We start from the raw sequence: 22852 nt of genomic DNA on the forward strand, positions 1-22852 counted from the left end.
TTTATCTTGATTTTAATCATACTGATTTTAATTTTGCATGGATTTTAATTGTGTTAGTTCTGTTATGTTCTATCATTTGCATTTTAATTCCTTCAAATGATTCTGAGTGTTGTATTCCAGCCATAGATAGAAATTAGGAAAGTTCTAAGCAATATTAAATATTGTAGGACTAAAGTATTACAGGCATAATAAAACTTATATAATAGAATCCCAGTACAGTGGTATCTCTGTTTAAGAATGCCTAGATTAAGAATTTTCTAGATAAGAACCGGGTGTTCAAGATTTTTTTGCCTCTACTTAAGAACCATTTTCTACTTAAATACCCGAGCCCGGAAAAAATTCCCAGGAAATTTGAGAGCGGCACGAAGGCCTGGCCAGTTTCCTGCCATCCTCCCTGGGTTTCCCTCTCTGGTATAGTGTATGGAGGCAGCCTCACGCCGGGTGTATGAGAGACACATGCTCTTCCTCGCCGCCTCATACTCCCTCTCTTTTTTTAAGCCTTAAAGTTTTGGATTTTTTTGATTCCCCTCACCTCACCTTCTTCCTTCGGCATCAACTGTCCTCCTCCTCCCACCCAAATTCCGAGCTTTTATTTCTTTCCTAATGGGTTTGCACGCATTATTTGTCTTTAAATTGATTCCTATGGGAAAAATTGCTTCTACTTAAGAACGTTTCTATTTAAGAACCTGGTCATGGAACAAATTAATTTCTTAAGTAGAGGTACCACTGTACTGTGAAACATATTTTACTGGGTTAAGTGGGTTTGGGAGGCCTTCAGAGAGCTCCTGGGGACTGGGGAAGGCAAAAGCACCCCCATTTAAAAAAAAAAAACATGCCCATTTTTTTTAAAAAACAGGGCACACTGAGAGTTTGGGAGACTTGCAGAATGCTCCTGGAGTCGGGGGGGGGGGGTTTAGGGGACAAAAACATTTTTTCTTAATCTTTGAAATCTTGGTGCATCTTAGAGTTCAAAAAATACAGTAAGTAATATGATAGGACATTAACAAAATTGAATAGGATATTCAAGTTTTAATATAAATATATCTATGTAGTAAAACAATGGATTAAACCAAAGTTTTAATTCTTGACCTTGTTAAGATTTAAACTCTACAAAGGTCAAAAGTAATGTGCTGTTACTCAAGTGCAGTTTTGTTTTTCTCTTTGAGGGTGAATATCTCACACACCAAACTTAAAGCTGAGCATGAAGGGCTTCATAGTCACTCTAAGGAGCTGAAAACATCACTGAATAATTCTCAACTAGAATTGAACCGTTGGCAAGCTCGTTATGATGAACTGAAGGAACAGCACCAGACTATGGATATCACCTTAACTAAACTGGACAATCATTGTGAGGTGAGTGCCACGTGTTATAAAAATCCAAAAATATTACAGCTCCAGGAAATATCACTGCAAGATGTAGTATGCATAAACTGTTAGAGCTGATTATGTCTTTAAAATCATGGATTAGAAACAGAAACATAGAAGTCTGACGGCAGAAAAAGACCTCATGGTCCATCTAGTCTGCCCTTATACTATTTTCTGTATTTTATCTTAGGATGGATATATGTTTATCCCAGGCATGTTTAAATTCAGTTACTGTGGATTTATCTACCACGTCTGCTGGAAGTTTGTTCCAAGGGTCTACTACTCTTTCAGTAAAATAATATTTTCTCATGTTGCTTTTGATCTTTCCCCCAACTAACTTCAGATTGTGTCCCCTTGTAGCCCGTCTTTGGACCCGTTCAATTTTGTCAATATCGTTTTGTAGGTGAGGTCTCCAGAACTGAACACAGTATTCCAAATGTGGTCTCACCAGCATTCTATATAGCGGGATCATAATCTCCCTCTTCCTGCTTGTTATACCTCTAGCTATGCAGCCAAGCATCCTACTTGCTTTCCCTACCACCTGACTGCACTTTTCACCCATTTTGAGACTGTCAGAAATCACTACCCCTAAATCCTTTTCTTCTGAAGTATTTGCTAACACAGAACTGCCAATACAATACTCAGATTGAGGATTCCTTTTCCCCAAGTGCATTATTTTACATTTGGAAACATTAAACTGCAGTTTCCATTTCTTTCACCATTTATCTAGTAAAACTAAATCATTTACCATATTACAGACGCCTCCAGGAATATCAACCCTATTGCACACTTTAGAATCATCGGCAAATAGGCAAACCTTCCCTACCAAACCTTCCCCTATGTCACTCACAAACATATTTAAAACAATAGGACCCAGAACAGACCCTTGTGGCACACCGCTTTTATCCTGACTCTGCTCAGAATACTCGCCGTTAACAATAACTCTCTGATGTCTACGCTTCAGCCAGCTGCAAATCCATTAAACTATCCAGGGATTAAGTCCAATCTTCACTAATTTATCTATCAGCTCTTTATGTGGAACCGTATCAAAGGCTTTGCTGAAGTCCAGGTAGGCAATATCCACGGCACCACCTTCATCCAACACCTTTGTGACATAGTCAAAGAAATCAATGAGATTAGTCTGACATGATTTGCCTTCAGTAAAGCCATGCTGATTTGGGTCCAATAAGTTATTGTTTCTTAGGTGCTGATTTATCCTCTTTTTGAGTAGAGTCTCCATCATTTTAACTACAACTGATGTGAAGCTAACTGGCCTGTAGTTACCAGCTTCTTCTCTACTGCCCTTCTTGTGGATAGGCACAACACTGGCCATTCTCCAATCCTCAGGAACGTCTCCTGTTAACAAGGATTGGTTAAACAAATCAGTCAGGGGGGTAGCAATGACAGATCTGAGTTCTTTAAGAACTCTGGGGTGGATGCCATCTGGACCCATTGCCTTATTTATCTTTAATTGTTCAAGTTCTTCTAAGACATCGGCTTCTAAGATCACTGGAGCTGAATCCGTACAGCTGGAAGCAATGCTATATCCCTCTATAGTATTATTTTGTAAGGTGTCTTTTGAGAAAACTGAACAGAAGTAGCTATTGAAATGGTCAGCGATCTCCTTATTCCCATTAATGCATGTATTATTCCCTGTACTAAGCTTAGGATTGGAATTCATATTCAATCCTAAAAAATTGCATTGTAAGAAAAGGAGGTCTTTAAAGATCAGTGACAGTAGGGAGCAAAATCTCTCTAACCTTCCATTTACCCCATCCTAAAATTGTTTTTACTTTTTCCAGATTAGCAAAAGAGGAGAATAAAAATCCAGCTCCATACAGATAGCTCTTGACTTGCAATCATAACTGGGACTGTAATCTTGGTCACTGAGCAAAGTGGTGCTTCACTGCTGCATGACTCTAAACCTAGCACTCCTGGTTGTGGTCATTAAATGATTTTTCAGTTTATTAAGCAGACAAAATTCCAGATAAGGAATTTGGAGGGCCTCAGGAGGCCCAAAGAAGACTCTGAGAGACTCTGGAGTTGAAAATCCTCCCTACTCAACTCCAAGCAGGATTTTCAACTCCCAGGCAGAGAGGCATCTATGCATGGACTGATCCAGCCCTCCCCTGAAGCATCCTATTCTCCTTTCCTTATCATGTTGCTTGTCCATTCTCTTCTGCTTGGATTTCAGCTTCTCATCTCTGAAAAAACTGCTTGCCAAAACAGTGCAATTCTTCTCTGTGAATGGAAAAAAGGCTCCTTCAGCAGTTCACACATTCAAGATTTGAGCTCTGCTTGTGCACCTCACTAAAGGCGTTTAGCTCCTTTCCACGGACAGAAAGGAATTCCTTCAATGGGGCACAGGAACAGATCTTGATTCTGTATCCTTCCAAGGGAGTTCAATTCTCCTTGACAAGCAGCTCTTTTAACCAGCCTCCCCAGGCTTGCAAACTTCTCATCAACTTTCAAACTTTCCTGATGGCTTCCCCATTGACTTTCAGGGGAAGCTGGTGGAAAAGATTGCCATTGACAGTCACATGGTAGCAGGGTATTGACAACTGGTTGTAAGTGGAAACAGATTGCCAAGTACACAGATCGCCATCATGTGACCTCATTTGTGGTCACATTTTTCAACTCTTTCTGAACTGTTGCAATTCCAAACTGTTGTATTACAGGAATTAATATCCTTTAAAATTCTCCCTGGCTGCATTTAATATTGATTATGTCTAGTTTTGCTCAGTGCTAATTGTGTATCTTCAGTGCTGGTGCTTGTATTATGAAGTACAGTGATCCCTCGATTAGTGCGGTCTCGATTAGTGCGAAACACTATACCACGGTTTTTCAAAAAATATTAATTAAAAAATAGTCCACGGTTTTTTTGCTATACCACGGTTTTTCCCACCCGATGACATCATACGTCATCACCAAGAGTCACTTCTCTGTCTCTTTCTCTTTCTTTCCTGTCATTCTCTGCTTCAATCATTTTCTCATTTCTCTTTTTTTCTCCCCTTTTTTCTATCATTTCTCTCTCTCTTCCTTCCACTCTTCTCTCTCTCTCTTTCTTCCTCTCTCTCACTCTCTTCCTTCCTTTCTCATCTTTCTTTCTCTCTCTCTTTCTCTATCTTGCTTCTTCCTCTCACACTCTCTTTCTCCCTCTCTCATCTCTTTCTTTCCTTCTCTCTCTTTCTCTATCTCTCCCCCTCTTGCTCTTGAGTGGCGAGCGAGCGAGCGGCCGGGCGGGTGAACGGGCGAGCAGTGAGCGAGCGAGCGGCCGGGCGGGTGAACGGGTGAGCGAGCGGACAGCCGGGCAGGTGAACGGCGGGCAGGCGGGTGTTGGGGGGGTGGGGGCAGCCGACATTCAAAGCAATCTTTGTCGGCTTCCGCACTTTCGTTGCTCCCCGGCTCCACCATCTGAGCATGCGCGGTCAAGGAAAAAGGGCGCGCATGCGCAGATGGTGTTTTTACTTCCGCACCACTATACCGCGGAAAATCGATTAGTGCAGGAGGTCTTGGAACGTAACCCCCGCACTAATCGAGGGATCACTGTATATATTTGTTTATCTTCATTGCTGGTGCTTGTATTATGACTGCTGGTACTGAAGTTCAAAGAACTGGTCACTGAGCAGAGGTTATTCATAAATAAAAGTATTTGATTTGGTTGCTTTGCAACACGTGGACAAATGTGTGCAAAAATCCTTCATCTGTGGTATGTCTCTTAAATAGCTGCTTGCTCGATTAAAAGGAAATTTGGAAGAAGAGAATCATCATCTTCTCAGTCAAATCCAACTATTAAGTCATCAGAATCAAATGCTGCTGGAGCAGAACATGGAGAGTAAGGAACAATACCACGAGGAACAAAAGCAATATATGTAAGAGAAGCAATCCTTTTGCATATTGATCTTGGCCTATGAGATTAATATTAAGTCACAAGGATGAGGGAGCAGGGAAACTTCTTAAAGAGATAATTGAGGGCAGCCAAAAATTCATGAAATTTCTCTGCAACTGTAGCATGCTTTTGCTAAAATGTAAGCATACAGTTCATTGCAGTAGACTTATATACCGCTTCATAGTGCCTTTACAGCCCCCTCTAAACGGTTTACAGAATCAGCATATTGCCCCCAATAATCTGGGTCCTCATTTTACCCACCTTGGAAGGATAGAAAGTTGAGTCAACCCTGAGCCGGTGGTGAGATTTGAACTGCTGAACTACAGCTACCCTGTTTCCCCAAAAATAAGTCACCCCCAAAAGTAAGACATAGGAGAGGTTTCGTAGAATTGCCTAATATAAGGCATCCCCCGAAAGTAAGACATAGGAGACATTTCGTTTTGCAGCATTCCCAAACAGAACATAAATAACACTGCTGTCCATAAGTTGCATCCCAAAACGCTGCATCAATCAGATATAAAACACATCCAACACGCATCCAACATGCGGCTGTGTGTTTGAATGCGTTATTTATTTATTTATTTATTTGATTTGTTTATTAGATTTGTTTATTAGATTTGTTTATTAGATTTGTATGCCGCTCCTCTCTGCAGACTCGGGGTTTTGCTGCAGCAGGATACAGGATACAATTCATTGGGGGGGAAAATAAGACATCCCCTGAAAATAAGACATAGCACATGTTCGGGAGCAAAAATTAATATAAGACGCTATCTTATTTTCGGAGAAACACGGTAGCATTTAGCTGAAGTAGCCTGCAGTGCTGCACTCTAACCACTGCACCACCTAGCTCTTATGTATGTTTGAATCTGATATTTGGGTAGGAACATAGTTGCAAGTCATTGGATCTATTGAATTTTTAAAAAAAGGAAGGTTTACTCCCAGTCATCATTGTTATCAGCACCAGTAATGCATGATATGTTATCCTGTATGACCTTTGATGTATAATTTCTGCTAGGTTCAAGTCATATCACAGTGTATTGTAATACTTGTCACTCTTTATCTTAGCAAGCAGTGATACCAGCTTCTTTGTGATTTGTTGCTAGGTAGGTAGGTGGGGGGAAAGAGAGAGAGAAAGAAAGAAAGAGATAGACAAACAGAAACAATTCTATTTACAGTATAGGCATATTTCTCAGGCAATATTTGAGTATGTTTAAATTAGATATTAAATTAGATATGCTCTGAGAAGAATGTTTCATGTTGCTATCAGAGATATTAACTTCTTTTGCTGGAAAAATATTACAGTTCAATTTTAGCATTGTAATGTTTCCTCAGCAAACAACTATAAATTTCTAATTTTATCTTCATTGTATGTTTTTTTAAACAGTGATAAATTAAATGCTTTAAGGAGACACAAAGAAAAATTGGAAGAGAAAATAATGGATCAATATAGGTTTTATGATCCATCTCCGAAAAAGTAAGTTTTATATAGGAAAATGTATTTTATTAATTGTCACATTCAAGATAAAAGCTGTACTTCTGTCATCACACTTTGACTTACTAAGTTAGAAACATAGAAACATAGAAGAATGACGGCAGAAAAAGACCTCATGATCCATCTAGTCTACCCTTATACTATTTTTTGTATTTTATCTTAGTTGACATATGAATAAAGCATGGTACTCTTTCTGTAAATGAAAACATGAGGGAGCCTTCTCTTAGCTACAGGCTTCTGTTTCAGAAAATGTTATAGATAGTATACAATATATTAAATCAGTACTGCAAATTATACATCAAATTAAGATATGATTTCTAAAACCCCAATTTTGGATGTGGCACAATTGAATTTATAAGAATGGTTTCCAATTAGAACTAAATTTTGCATTGGGTTTTCTATTTAAATGCAAAGTTAACCTAAGCATCAAAAGTTGCTCACACAGTTTAGTTAGCTAAACGTAGAAGAAATTAAACATATTTTCCAATAAAAACCATATAAAGTCCTTTTAACCATTAGTGTAAGTTAACAAGAATCTCAGGTTGCAGGAACATTACAGCTTTTTGGTTTTTTTCTATTCTACAATAACACATTTTCCATCGTTAGGCTTTATAACTTTGCCAACGTACACATGCACACACATACACAAAAGTTCCAACCTGCTTGTTACATTTCCAACAATGTCAAATATTTATTTTAGCAATCAAGACTAGCCTAATATTCTAATAATAAAAGAGTGGAAACTTCAGTGGAAGAAAAATATGACATTTACTTCAAATATTTCCTAGAATCAAGAGGTCACCTAATTCAATAGAATACTGGAAAAATATAGCTAAAGGGAAAATAATGCAATGTGTAATTTAAAGTTTGGAATTTGTTACCATAAAAGATGCTGCCTACCAATTGACTGCATTCAAAAAAAAGATTGGACCATTTCAATAGAAAACAAAGGATTTCATATGTGTTGCCTTGATAATAATTTAATAATAATTTATTAGAGTTGTATGCCACCCCTCTCTGAAAACTCTGGGCAGCAATGTGCCATCAGCTGAAAAACTAAGGAGCTTCCTTGAGCCATTGACAAATGTGAGAACAGACTGCAGGACTAGATGGGTGAAGGATGCTAAATTCCCCCAAAAATCACCACTCCAAAAGCTTCTTATCTTGCCCCAAATTCCTCCAAAAATTGCCCCTCCAGCCGCTTCCTATGCCACCCAAATCGAGGTCCTAATGAAGGCAAATGGAGTGAAGAAAGGCAGCAAGGAGAAACGGGGCATTTTGAAAGGGGAAGTGAGTTTGGAAGACTTTGGAAGTGATTTGGGGTGGCTTAGGAAGCTTTTGGAGTGGCGATTTTGGGGGGAATTTGGGGCAAGATAGGAAGCTTTTTGAGTGGTGATTTTTGAGGGAATTTGGGGCAAGATAGGAAACTTTTTGAGTGGTGATTTTTGGGGGATTTGGGGCAAGATAGGAAGCATTTGGAGTGGCAATTTTTGGAGGAATTCGGGGCAATGTAGGAAGGTTTTAAAGGGGTGATTTTAGCAGCAAAATGGGGCAAAGGAAGCATCAGGCTAGGGGGGATTTTGGTAGCACGATGGGGTGGCTGCGGGGAGCGGAGGGTTAAAAGGGAAAGTGGAAAGGAAATGGAGCAGGTCCGACGTTCCCCGCCTCAGGTGCAAGCAAAAGGGGGCAGGGAATTACAGCAGGGAATTCCCATGCAAGCAAATGGGAAATCCCGGCAGTGACAGTCACAAGGCAGGGGAATCCCTTCGGCAGTCAGAAAAGCGCATGCGCAGTACGAGAGCGCAGGCGCAGTAAGAGAGCCCACAGACCCAGGCTCAGGTTCATAAGACGGAAAAGGTTTTTAAGATGAGGCAAAGAAATCTTAAACCCTGGGTTCGGATCTTGAAAAGTTCATATGACGAGGGGTTCGTAAGACGAGATATCACTGTATTTGCATCACTGTTTTGAAGTCAAATTAATTAATTAATCTTACTGATCCCAACCTTTTTGTGGCTCTGTGGACCAGCCACAGACTGTTGGGAGAGAGGATGGTTTTGAACGTAGCTGCTGCTGGTGCAAATGGAGTTTGCATGATTGCCTGCTGCTTGTACCAGGGGTTGGGGACCCCTGTGGTAGGGAATGAGAAAATTAAGTGAAATAATTATTGTTTAAAATATAAGAGGAAAAATATTGCTCTCCTTTTAAAAATTTCCAATAATAGGAAAAACCACTGGATAGGAGCTAGAGCCTTGGTTAAATTCATGAAGCCAAAGAAAGAGCCAACAAGAGAACGACTGAAATCTTCTGCAGATAGTTCTCCATCTCAGTTAGAAAGCATGGAGGTAACAGGTTCACAATCCCCATCCCAGCTACCCAAGCAACAAAAGAGTCTGGAAACTACCTCCAAAGAGTTCAGCTTTGTGGAAGACAAAGAGCATAAGGCAGGACCCATGGTGAAAGGTAAGTGTTACATTTCATTGGAAAGTAAATTAGCTTTGTGATACCATCCTGATTAGCTTTTGTTGACAATATTTTGTTAATTAAAAACATGTTGAGTTTGTAATCCAATTAATAATAATTTCTGTTTGGTGCTGATATTCTTTAGGCCTTTTAACAAAATGAGATTAGATATCTATGTGAAAGAGCTAATTGTAAGTATAGACTTATGGATGGAAACTACTCAAGGAGATAAGCAACCTAGAACTAAGGAGAAATTTCCTTACAGAACAATTAAATCAGTGAAACAACATGCCTCCAGAAGTTGTGAATGCTCCAACACTGGATGTTTTTACGAAAAGATTGGAAAACCATTTGTCTGAAATGATCTAAGGCAGGGGTAGGCAAACCTGGCTCTTCTACGACATGTGGACTTCAACACCCAGAATTCCTGAGCTAGCATGATTGGCTCAGGAATTCTGGGAGTTGAAGTCCACAAGTCATAGAAGAGGCAAGTTTGCCTACCCCTGGTCTAGGGTTTTCTGCCTAAGCAGGGGGTTGGACTAGAAGACCTCCAAGGTCCCGTCCAATTCTGTTATTCTACTTCCCTTTCTCTTCCTCTATTTAGGGCAGAGATGTTGACACCAATCTTGGCCAAATAAAAAGAATCCATTGGCATAAGGTTCCTTGTCAGCTTCAAGCCCAAGCTTGTCACTCAGAAATTAATTGTGAAAATTAAGCAGGTGTTTCTTCCATAAGAACAAATCTATTTGGTTTTTTGCAATGCAGGCTTAAACTAAACTATAATTGAACTATTGCACTACTGTTATATGCCATAATGTACATGTTAATTCTACATGTTTATCAAATATTAGTTGCTTTACGCTGCCTTCATAGTATAGGTGCATTCTGTTAATAAACTTGGTTCCTAATTGCATTGATGAGTGTTTTTTGCATAAAGCAGAAACATTCCCCGGAATTTGTCTGCAACCCACCTAATTTTTCTGCATTGAAAAGTGTAGTCTGACTGGGCGACAGCAGAGGAAACAGAGAAATGAATCCGCAACATGGATCCAAATATGAAAAATGTGAAGGATCCTTGATATATGATCTTTATGTTTTTATTGCATAATATGTCTCAGTAATAATTGTTTCAATTAAAAACAGTTCTGGAAAATACCTGCCCCTAATTCTTATATTGACTTAAGCACCACAAAAAAAGGCAATTGTGTTGATTATTCTAACACATGCCCTTGATCTGTGATGATACTGTAGTCCTTGATACAGGTGGTCCTTGACTTATGACCACAATTGGGACCCGAATTTCGGTCATTGGATCAGAATTTTGCTCACCATTAAGTGAGATGCCCATATGACCACTTCATTCTGAAAACCACAAATCCTGATTCTAATTCTCCCAGTTGTGGTTGTAATTGACCACTTGGGTCATTAAGCAGAAAGAGTGGAACAACTGCCTACGAAAGGAGGGCAGGCAGCTTCTCTCCATGCTCACAGAGGAACTTCTGTGCTGGACTGGAGAAACAAAGCTGAGATCTTTGGGCTGCAAGCTTTGTTTCTCCATCCCAGTTCAGAGAAGGGGATTCTCCTCCCTTCCTTGTATAAGCAGAAGAGAACCCTGGCACTGGGCTGGAGAAACAAAACTGGAATCTTCAGATCTTTACTTAGCTAGACCAGCACAGAAGTCTCTCCCCCTCCCCAAGCATGAAAGGGAATTTCCGTGGCAAGATGTCCAGAAAAGATTTCCACTATCTGTGGAGTTCCTTCTTTGTAAGGTGCTTCAGGGCTTGGTATTCTCTCCATTTAAAAAAAACTTCTACATGAAGCTGTTGGGTGAGGTCATCTGATGTTTTGGAGTAAGGTATCCTCATATGCTGATGATACCCAGCTTTATATCTCTACACCAGGGATGCCATGAAGACTATGAAGGCCTGGATGAGCAAAATAGGCTTCACGTCAATTCAAGCAAGACCTAGTTGGATCTCTGGTTTTGGAGACCTTTCATGGGCCTCATCCTGGCTCTTTCTCAGAGGCCAGGTAGCTTCAAGTTATATTGCACAGCTTCATGTTATGTGCAAGTTGCACCTGTTTCTGGACTGGGGAAGAGACTGCTCATGGTCGCTAATGCCCTTCTAACCTCTGTGTTGGATTACTGCTAGTTGCTTTATGTGGGGCTGCCCTTAAAGGGTATTAAGAAGCTTCAACTGGTGCAAAATGCAGCAGCATGGGCAGTTCCTGTTGCCAGTTACTGGCAGGAAAGGAATCCCCAGGCACCATCAGCTAGGAAGTATTGACTGGCGAGACCCAGAATATCATTCCCTCCCCTCTGAGATTAGATTTGTCTTGAAAACTTAACTTTGTGTTTGAGCCTGTGGTCCTGACCATGGATTTGAGCTGGCCTCCTGTATGGATGATGCCGGTTGCTGTGTGGGTTTATTTTTGTTTTATATTATGTTTTTTTTCTCATTTTAAGCTGCCTTGATTTTTATAAATATGTTTACGTCATAAAATAAACCATAGTTTATGTTTAATCATAAATAGTAGAACAGCCTTTCTTAATGGTATTGTACCCTGGAGGAACTCTTGAAATACTTTTCAGACCTCAGAGATCCTCTGCATAAAAATTAACATCTCTACAACTAGCATTCCCTAATTGGCAGCCTTCAGAAAATGATGTGGGTTTCCCCCCCCCCAAACCCCAGCCACAATCTATTATGGAACTGTGCTTGAGAAAGACTGTTCTAAAGGCTGCTGCCATAGATAGTTACTATTTTATGTAAACCTTTGGTTAACAATGGCTGTAGAAATGCTTAATCCTTGCTCATGTTAACAGTTTTCTTAGATGTTTGAAATTATGTTTTAGTTATTTCTGTTACTTTTTTTCTCTTTTCTTGGATCTCTGGGTGATAAAACTTAGCAGCTCAACGTAAAAAGCTTCCCTTTTTGAGAACCACAAGCAAGTCCAAGGAAAAGTCTCCAAAGTCTCCATCGAATAACTCATCTTTCTCTAATCGTCTCCGGTTCTGGTCATCTTCTGACATCCCATCCTCTCCTAATGAATCATTTTCTTTCTCAGAAACAAAAGATTTCTAACCTCTTCTCTTATCATTTAATTCCCAATGCATTTCCAGTGTTTTATTTTTAAACAAATGAAATCTATAGCCCTTTTATACACAGTCATAGATGCTCAGCGTATAACTGAGACAGAATAAATCCAAGATCAAATCAAGTCAACACGGACAACATTTTCCCATCAGTAAAATGAAGGACCTTGTTGCACAATGTGGAATATTTCTTCAGTGCCGTGCACTTTAATGAGGCATGACATATTGTACCTATAGTTTTGCAAGTACTTTTGGTGATGGTGCACATGCTGAGTAAGTGAACCTGTTATGTGCTACACTAATGCTTTGCAAATTTGCCCATGTGCCTTGTGTCCTGTCCAGATGCTAAAATAGATTTTTGTTGCTGTGTCACTGGCAATGCATCCTTTTAATAATATTCTGTTCTGTGTTAAAAAATAACTCCTAACTATTTTTGCAATTTCTCCTATATCCATTGTGCTGCTTGTTTATTGTCTAATATTTTTGCAGTGTAAATATGAAAATACAGAGGTTGCAGTTGTTGAAAATTGCTTGATAATAATCTATATCCTGCTTTAAAGAAATGCTAAGCCAACAGTAACTTCAAAATAAAAGTTGATTTTTCTTCTGATTGGCAAACACCATTGCAATTTGATAGTAAACAGCCATCAGTGGTGCTTCTTCAGTTAACATTAAATGCCATAACACTGCATCAGAATGAACACTATATTCAACAGATGCTTATCTACTTGAACTATGTGTAATCGATTTGTCTTCTGTTGCTTCAGCCATGGTTTGCTTTATTAAGTTCAATAGCATGAAATTATTTGTGCTTTTCTTTGTTGTTTTAGTTGATTTTAAAACTTTGTGTTCTTAGACGGGTTTTGCTGAGTGATTTCAGGAGCTTCTACAATGCAGGATAAATTATATCGGTATAAGACTGATAAAAATCAGTCTCCTTATAGCTCAGACTTTTAAAAATGTAAATAACCGTGTTTTAAAATATTATTTTAATTTTACTAGTTTACTTCTTGGATTATCTGTGCCACTTCGAATTTCATGTAGATAATTCTAGAAGAAGGTTTCTTAACCTTGGCCTCTTGAAGATACGTAAAGATTCTCTATGATGTCTGGAGAATTCTGGGAATTGAAGTCCACACCTCTTCAAGTGGCTGAGATTGAGAAACCTTGCTCTTGAAACAATTGTAATGTGAACGCCTTCTAATTCTTTTCATGCAAGTAGGACATTTTTTTTCCAGAAAAGAAGGTGTTCTGTTCTCTCCCATATTATTGAATGAATCTTGCTTCATTAGCATATATTTACTGGAGTGGAAGAGATTACAGTATTAAATCATATCAGCAATAGAAATCCCTAAAGCAATGATTGCGAACCTTTTTTTTGGCTTGGGTGCCAAAAGGATGCAAAAGCATGCAATAGCATGATCACATGCCTAATGCAATGCCCTCCCCCTGCACGTATGTGCGCAGATCTCACTGAAGTCTCTGGACTCCAGTAGGCCCATTGGGCTGTTTTTCACCATCCCCAGGGTTCAGGAGGCTTTCCTGAAGCCTGGGGAGAGTGAAAATGGTCGAGAAGAAGGCTGAAAATCAGCTGGCCAGCACGTGTATGCATGCTGGAGCTGACATAGAGCAATACCTTGTGTCCCCTCAGATATGGCTCGGTGTGCCACCTTGGCACCCATGCCGTAGATTCAGCATCACTGCCCTAAAGGATATATGAATATTGAACAGAGATTCAGAACCCAAATCCTACTCATCTTTCTTTAAAAAAAATAAATAAATGGCACTTAATTTGGTATAAAACTCCAAAATACTTGTGCTTAGGTTTTCAGCCTTGGAATAACTTTGGTTATTCCTCCTCTCCACCATATCATATGATACATGTATAACTCTTTATGTTCCATAATCGGGTGGGTTCTGCTTACCTTCGTCACTGGTTCGCATTGTGACGTTTCACAAACAAGAATGAAGCTAATGTGCATGCATGTGTCCCCTCGTGCAATTTGGTTCTGTGCATGCTGAGTGGCTAGAATCAATCCAAAACACAACTGAGCAGCTGTGCTTTGAGTGAAGGAATAAAGATAAGTATAAACCCGGGGAGGCATCTTTTTCAGGCAGCAGCAGAGAGAAACAACTTCAAAAGAGTAAAAAATTCAGAAACAATTCCCCCCAAAAGATGGCAGGGCCCACGGACTGGCACTGATCGAACTGGATCTGTGATGCCATCATGACATCACCAGTGGGTTACTACTGGTTTGGCCGATCCAGTCTGAACCTGCAGGAACCCACCCCTGTATAATCATAACGTACTGCTATTCACTCTTCTGTCACTCATTCTTGCTGATCTGAAATTAGGTTAGAAAACTGGATAGAAATCAATAATATCTGATCATAAATGAAAAGATTTTAAAATCAGAGGAATTTAATGGTACTGTTTTTCTCCAAGTATGCATTTCTAAGGCATTTAGTACCTACAGTATGTCTCTGTCTCTCATTTCTTTGAATGTTTCAATGCTTTTCCATTTGATGTTAGGTGATTCAAATCTGAAGAGAGTTTCATACTGTGGAGACAGCAATGACCACATTAAAAACACAAGAGATCCTGCTATTAAACAGTGCTATGTGGACTCAGGTTCCAGGACTTTCTCTGCTCCAGTCTCTAGACAACCGAACAGACCAAAAGGTAGGCGTATAACATGCTTATCTTTGTGGGGATTTTTTCCCCAGTGAGATATTATTAGTTTTGAGAAATGAAATTCAGAAGAAATAAGATTTTATGTATTTAAAACATTTATATAGCCACCCAACTAAAAAAATAACCTGAGGGTGGTTTGCAGCCCATAAATCAGTATAAAACAATATAAATCTAAAAAGCAGAAAAACCTGACATTGCAATCACACTTTTCTGATGTACCATTCTCATACCACCTTGACCTTGCCCCTATCCCAACACTGTTGCCCCTATCCCAACACTGTTTTAAGTGCTGTCTGGAAAGATAAAAGTGTGATTATCTGTTGGACATCAAAGAGGAGACTGTCCCATAGGGCAGGAGCTGCAGTGGGAGAGACACACTTCCTAAGATCTACATTAAGGGAAGGAATGTACCTACTTTATCTGTGGTGAGACAGAGATCCTTGAAAAGAGGGGATCCTACAGATAATCTTAATATATTACATGCCAATCCTTTAAACAACTCTTTAAAAATGTTACATTTTTCAGGCCATAATTCAGATGATGACCTGTATGCTGATTCCTCAGCAGCACAATTTTCCAACAAGCAGCACGGTAAGTTAAGCTCTTTGCCTTTGATTCTGATCCTGGACTTGAATGGGAATGATCCTTAAGTATTCAAGATTTTTTTCACAGAAGAAAATGGCTACACTAGGGTGAATGAAGTCGAAAAGTTCTATTTTAAAGAGATATATAATATGAGAAGAAATACAGACTTCTTTGATGCTACTGAAGATGTTTCTTGCTATCCTTTGCTGTCAATATTGACGGTATCAGTTTTCAGATAGAAAAAACCAGCCTGAAAAAGCTTGCCTGCAAACCATCTGTTCTACTATTGACCCAGCTGCTGTGGCCTAGAGTTGAAGCTCTTGCCTCACCACCAGGAGGTTGCAAGTTCAATCCTAGATAAAGGCAGATTTTGGGCAGGTAGTTGGACTAGATGACCTGCAAGATCCTTTCCAACTCTGTTAATCTGTTAGACCCATGTCCTCCAATACATTGGTTTTAGAGGGTGGTTATTCCAATTGAGAAACACAGTCTTCTTTCATTCTAATCTGATGCAGCCTAGAAGCTAAGAATCCTCTATGTCTCTGATTTTTTGTTGTTTCTTTTGTTTTTTTTTCTTTTTTAAAAATTTCCTGCAGTGTCTGGGTCAGATAGCTTAGAGAACAGTGAAACTGCATCCACTAACAGCTCCCCTCTAAACCTGAAAGGTATGATATTTTCACAACAATATTGATGTAACAACAGCCCCTTAATTATTAGGCAGGAATGTTCATAAATTAAATCTTAATCTTTTGGCTAAGGTTTGTATATTTCTCTGTTCTATAGTATACAAGATTCTGTAGAATGCAGATATTAAATCAGTGTTTGTATACAATGTATATGACTTAGGGTGCCCCTCATTTATAAGAATGTATCAAATATTTTTAATAGAACAAAAAAGATGTTTTTATGTCTTTGAATTTCTTGATACAGGATCTTATGACTATATTCGTGACAGATCGGAAAGCTTTAACAGTGAAGATATGCGGCTAGTGAAAAATATGCCTGGCACATCTAGAGATGCTCTGTTTTGTTCCACTTCTTCTCCAGTTGTGGGTTCAAATACTAAACAGAATTCCTCTTTTAATAAGAAGGGTGCATTGTTATATGATACATCTCAGAAAGGCAATCATGTACAGAAACAATCTGTTAAGCATCGATCTGCCTCTCCGAGTAATGAGATGGTAACCTTAGAAGAATTCCTGGAAGAAAGCAACAGGTTATCTCCAATGAAAGTAAGTAAATTATACAGAAAACACATTGTTGTCTATATGAGGATAGAAGATCATCAGAGGGAGATGCTACATTACATTGATTGTTAGTGGAACACACAGGTTTATCCAGCACACAGACTTAGTGTCAGGTTCCAAATAATATCTAAGTTCAAATCGGAGTCTGAGGCAAAAGTTTCCTCAAAGTTCCAATTTATTCCTAGAGCCATGTTGGTACATCTGTGAGAAACTCAAATCGGAATTCCCAGAGTTTCTCCTCCCAGTTTAAAGTTCCTTCCCCTGTCCCATGTGCACAAGTTCATCCCATGGACCACTCATCTTCTGCCAACGTGTCCATATATTCCCATCTTCTTCAGGGCAGGTGCTGGACAAAGGATGACCTTGAAAATCTAAAAGGAATTTGTTAGGGCTATTTCTACCTCCTCATTGCAACAGCACCTTCAAAATTCCCACAGCAAGAACACATTCCAAAAGAATATAACATAGTGTGGCAAGCCAAAATTTCTAAGGAAATCTGGCTTCGGCTTATTCAGATTATCCCACAGGCTTTGTGTGCCACTAACTCAGAGGTCTTCAAACTTGGCAACTTTAATACTATGCTGGCTGAGGAATACTGGGAGTTGAAGTCCACAAGTCTTAAAGTTGCCATTAGTGAAGATCTCTGCACTAATAAGTCCCCCCCAGGCAAAGTTGTGACCTTTGTTATGTCTATATATTAAAAAGTACTCCAGTGTTTGCTTGCTTGCTTGTTTGTGATGGGAAGACAAAAATAAGATGGGATACAAATTTGAAGGCTAGAATTTTTAAAATAATTTTACTACTTTTTCTCCTAGTAAATAGATGTTCTGACATGCCCCTCATGTCAGGAATTATTTGAGAAATGTCCATCTTCAAAAAGAATATCCACTCCTTATTTAAGGTGAAACGTCTTGCAGTCCTTCAAGAAAGCAACCTATATTTCCTGTTCTGATTCTTTCCATTAGGCTGCAATCCTTATAAGGCAGGGGTGTCAAACTCAAGGTCCAAGGGCCAGATCCAGCCCGGGCAGTGCTTCAGTCTGGCCTATGGGGCTGGCCTGGAAATAGCAAAGGACTGGCCCGGGGTGCCTCTGCGAGCCAAAATGGCACAGGGGGGCTGCACATAACCCCCGGTGCCCCATTTTTACCCTGCATGGCCTCCTGCAGCATTCTGCTGGCCAAAACGGTTTGGCCATTTTGGCCAGCAAAGTGCTGCAGAAGGCCATTATAGATACATTATTATAAAGTATAAGTACCATATTTTTTTGGAGTATAAGGCGCACCAGAGTACAATATAAGACACACCTAGATTTTAGAGGTGGAAAACAAGGAAAAAATTATTCTGAACCAAATGGTGTAATAATATATTATTTAATAAAATACCAGTGTAGCAGAATACTTGTTACAAACATGTATACTTTTTAAAACTATGTATACTTTTTACAAACTTCAAACCTGATAGACTTGTGGACTTCAACTCCTAGAATTTCTCCTTCAGACATGCTAGCTCAGAAATAGGAGTTGAAGTCCACAAGTCTTAAACTTGCCAAGTTGGAATATCCTTGCACCCCTAATCCCTAACTAGGGGTCTTCAGACTTGACAGTTTTAAGACTAGTGGACTTCAACTCCCAGAATTCCTCCTGCAGTCATACTAGTTGGGATAATTAGAAAGTAAAAACAGCCCACTTTTTCTAAAAAATGGGCCATTTTTTTTTGGCAAAAGTCAGGTGGGCAAAGGGTCTGGAGAGCCTGCAGACAGCTCTTGGGTGCTGGGGGATGGCAAAAGTGCCCCAACTTTTTGCCCTTTTTTTCACAAAAATGGAAGCATTTTTGCCTTCCTCCAGTCCCCAAAAGCTATCTCCACCCTATTTTTGCCAAAAAAAACAAAAACAAAAAAACACCAGGCAAAAAATGGCTTGATTTTAACAAAAAGAGGGGCATTTTTACCACTCCCCAGCACCCAAGAGCTCTCTGCAGGTGGTGGCGGGTGGGTGAGTTCCGGAAATAAATGGCTGCATTCGGTGTATAATACACCGACATTTGCACTCTCTTTTAGGGTGGGGAAGGTGCGTCTTATACACCAAAAGATACGGTATTTTTGTGTGTGTGTGTGTGTGAGAGAGAGAGAGAGAGAGAGATAAATAAATAATAAATATTTATTAAATTACTGATTAAGTTATTGCCCAGAGCTTCTCTGTGATATTTAAGAAGTTGAATATATAAATAAATAAAATTTTATTTCAATCCCCTTATAGGATGTATCCAGTAAAGATGACTTGCTGAATGACTATTTCAGAAAAGCCAGTGAACTTCCATGCCCTGGAGGTCAGTTTCCAAAGTCACACAGGAAGGAGCCAAGCAAGACACCCACCAGTTATGTCACTCCAACTATAAAGTTACCTGGCGCTGATGAAGATGGAAGACCAGCTAAACCGGGCCAATACCTGAAACCAAATCCTGGACCATCAGAATCAGAACCTGCGGCAAACTCCAACAAGCTTACCCATGGACCTCGAAATCAAGCTAGTCGAGCATCAAAGCCATTGGCATCCTCTCAACAGAATAACAACATGGGCAGGCAAAGCGCTTCACTGAACCGGGCCTATAGCTTGGCTTCAGCAGATCTTCTGAGAGCCGCTAGTGCCGATGTGTACAGACGATATGACAGTCTTCCTAAGCCTGTAGCTGCAGATAGGCAGTTAGGCAAGGACTCAGACAGCCAGACTTCCCAGCTATCTTCAGCTTCTATTTCTCAGAGCTTTCTGAGAGAAAGATCACAGTCTACAAAGACAATGGGTTCTTTGCAAAGTGTGGATTCTCGCTGTCGACAACTTGATGTCAGGCGTCTTTCTCTGGCCGCTCCAAAAGATGAGAGGTCAGTCTTGTTCCCTCCATTTTCTTATTCTTCCACTACTTCTAAGGATGATCTTTCCTCTCAGTCACAGGAACAGGCAAAAGTAGATTTAGAGCAACACTGTTCTCCACAATATGGATCCAAACCCAAATCAAAGTCATCGCTGCAAAGTGGGGAGGTCTCCACTGGGACTCCTGTCAGAATTGTTCCTAACAGTACAGAAGGGAACAATATTCAGGGAGCAGGTTCAATTGACGTTCACATTTCCAAATGCCCAAATCCATCACCAGAAAATAAAATTTTGGCAGAGGGCATTGAGGAAACAAACAAAGGGCTTGGTTCCAAGACTCCTCCTTCATCAACCGATGCCTCTGTTGATCAGCAAACGGTTTGGTATGAATATGGCTGTGTGTGACTCCACGCTTCCACTTTTCCAAGGATTGTATAAGATATGTTTCACTACTGCAATTGAGTGACATTGGATGACGCTGGGAGATTTGTTAAATACTGTTGTCCTAATTATCTTCTGGATGCTTTTCACCTCAGTAGAAACTGTTCAAAACTGCAACAGTTTTGATGTCTAGAAGACTGAATGATTCAACCATCTCTTCTTCTTTCTCTTCTTCCATTCCAGAATAGTATTTCCATAGTCTGGGGTGTTTACCATTTGGTTCTCCTGTGCCTTTTGCAGGCCTTTTCTTTTTACTATTTGGGAAATTGTATCTCTGTGCTTGTCTACTGAGCTCAAATCTTACTCACTTTATAGACAATTGCCTGTTCTTTTTAAATGCCATCTTTTTGCTACTCGAAAATATTATTTTGGGTGTTAAAAGCAGCATGATGCAAGTGTGTAGACTTTGCACTGATTATCTTATTACTAATTAGAGACTTTTTAAAATATCCTGACTTCTTTGCTGCACTTAACACTGCTGCTGCCATTTTATATGTCTGTGATATTTTTATTGAAAACACTGGAAGTAATGGACCCTTTTATTGAGGGACATGGTCTCCTTTAAATGACAACTTTCTTTGCACTGGACTGATCTGTTTACCATTCCATGCATTCCTTCAGTCAATCACGTAATGGCCCTGTTGGTTGCCTAGAAAATCTGTGTAGGCAGTTTGTCCTCCTAATGTGTACACTTCTCTTGTCTAAATGATATATAGGAGATCTTTTAAAATGATGTCAATGGATATTGGAATGTTGAAGCTTACACGCTCTCAATAAACAATTATAAGTTGAGGCTCTGGTTCTAATTTGGTCAGCATGATTTATGTAGAAACCAGATTCTATTTATATGCATATTTTTATGAAATCATATTTATATCCAGATGAAATATTTTATTGTATGAGTTTCATTGGCTCCTTGTGCATATATCCTGTTTTATTGTTTACTTATAAAGAGATTTTAACAGGTTGACATAATCCTAAAACTTCTCTGGATGTCATAGAAAAAACTGATCTCTCACACAACCAGTGATTATAGTTTATAGCAGTCACGTTGTCAGAAGAGCAAATTTGTAATAAAGACTTTTTAAAATATGAATGTCTGTCAAAACGGTCACTTTCTCACAGAAAAAAAAGTGTTATTAAGCATTGCTCCAAAATGTAGGCTGTCACAATGCACACCCTTTTTAACAAAGCTTTAATATGTGTGACTGTGTAGGCTGGTACCACCTTCTTGTAACTTCAGAGTATGATTCCCCATCTTTTCATATTTATAGAAGTACTTGAGTTTACTTCCATAGTACAGCAAAGCCTACTAAGTGATTTCATAAATGTGTAATATTGTACACATTTTTCCAACCTAGACAATGACAACGTTTGATTTGTTAATTCTGCAATCAGTTACATCTGGAAACAGCCATGTTGGGGAAGACAAATTCTACATATCTGTTAGTAAAGTTATTTATTTATTTATTTTTGTCCAATACACAATAATACATAATGAAGGTAATAGAGGACACCTTCGAGGAAATAGAATTAGAGAAAGAATAGAAGACAGAGTATAGGATAAAATAAATCAATGAGAGAATAGAAGAAAGATATAGGAATAGAAGAGAAGATATATGGGATATAGGAGAGACAATAGGACAGGGGTCGGAAGGCACTCTAGTGCACTTATGCACTCCCCTTACTGACCTCTTAGGAATCTGGAAAGGTCAATCGTGGACAGTCTAAAATTTCTTAACAGATTCTTAATGCAAGCTTGCTATCCAGTTTAATCCAGTTTATATAATAGTTTCCACAAAATCACCACCTAATTTTGCAAATAGTTATACTCAAGTATTTAACATTTAGTTCTTTAACTAAAAAGCATATTCATTATCAGTATTAATTAATGAATTCTTCTCTATCATCCTAGAATGCAGGACATGCAATAGTCTTAAACTTTCAGAAAGGCATATTGTAGAAAGAAATTGACCTAAGGGCTAAGTCCTGGTGGCAAACCTATGGTATATATGTCAGAGGTGGCATGCAGAGCCCTTTCTGTGGGCACACAGATCATCACATCAGCACAGTATGCCAACCTCTGATTGGCAAGCAGGCACTTTCATCTCTCCACTGCGGCTCCCTGTCAGGTGATCCCAGCACTGACTGGCCCCGCTTCTTGCCCTCCCCTCCCAGTCATCCTAAAAGACTCTTTGAATGCAGAACATTGAGAGGCATGGATTTCCTCCATCTTCTGCATTCCCACCCTATGCTAAAGTGAACCAAACAGGACGGGGTCTCCCTCCCCGCTAAGCGGTCCCACCAAGCCTGCTTGCATGTAGCTCCAAATGTTCAGCCTGTGCATCTTTCCCAGCCAGTACCAGCATCACAATGAGGAAGGTGCACAGTCTGCCTGTTCTGAGGGTGGGGCTCCATGCTTCCACTTTCTACCTGGAACACCACATTTGCTTGCTTGCTGGTCACCTCCTAGGAGGGCACTGCAGTCAGGCTGCCTGGACCACCGCCATGGGAGGGGAGAGGGAAGGGGTTGGAATTGCCTTATTTTGTGTGGATCTCTAATGATTGGATTTGCCTGCCAGGCTCCACTCCCCCTCCAAGCCCAAGTGGTTGGATTCACACCATTCATTCATTCATTCATTCATTTGACTTCTATGCCGCCCAATCCCGAAGGACTCGGGGTGGCTTAAAACAATAATAAAAATACAATATAAAT

At 39.6% G+C, this 22852-nt stretch overlaps 1 protein-coding gene across 1 annotated transcript in view; it reads left to right on the forward strand.

Moving 5' to 3' along the window:
- Positions 1 to 21232, forward strand: part of CCDC88C (coiled-coil domain containing 88C) — a 35192-nt gene extending 13960 nt beyond the window's left edge. The window contains exons 9-17 of the mRNA XM_070753615.1: positions 1167 to 1353; positions 5092 to 5237; positions 6639 to 6728; positions 8968 to 9206; positions 14838 to 14987; positions 15525 to 15590; positions 16181 to 16249; positions 16515 to 16816; positions 19087 to 21232. Coding sequence (XP_070609716.1) covers positions 1167 to 1353; positions 5092 to 5237; positions 6639 to 6728; positions 8968 to 9206; positions 14838 to 14987; positions 15525 to 15590; positions 16181 to 16249; positions 16515 to 16816; positions 19087 to 20100 — 2263 coding nt within the window. The 3' untranslated portion in view covers positions 20101 to 21232. The remainder of the gene's footprint in view (positions 1 to 1166; positions 1354 to 5091; positions 5238 to 6638; positions 6729 to 8967; positions 9207 to 14837; positions 14988 to 15524; positions 15591 to 16180; positions 16250 to 16514; positions 16817 to 19086) is intronic.
- Positions 21233 to 22852: the final 1620 nt, after the last annotated feature.

The sequence above is a fragment of the Erythrolamprus reginae genome, chromosome 1, assembly GCF_031021105.1.
Source record: "Erythrolamprus reginae isolate rEryReg1 chromosome 1, rEryReg1.hap1, whole genome shotgun sequence".
Lineage (NCBI taxonomy): Eukaryota > Metazoa > Chordata > Lepidosauria > Squamata > Dipsadidae > Erythrolamprus > Erythrolamprus reginae.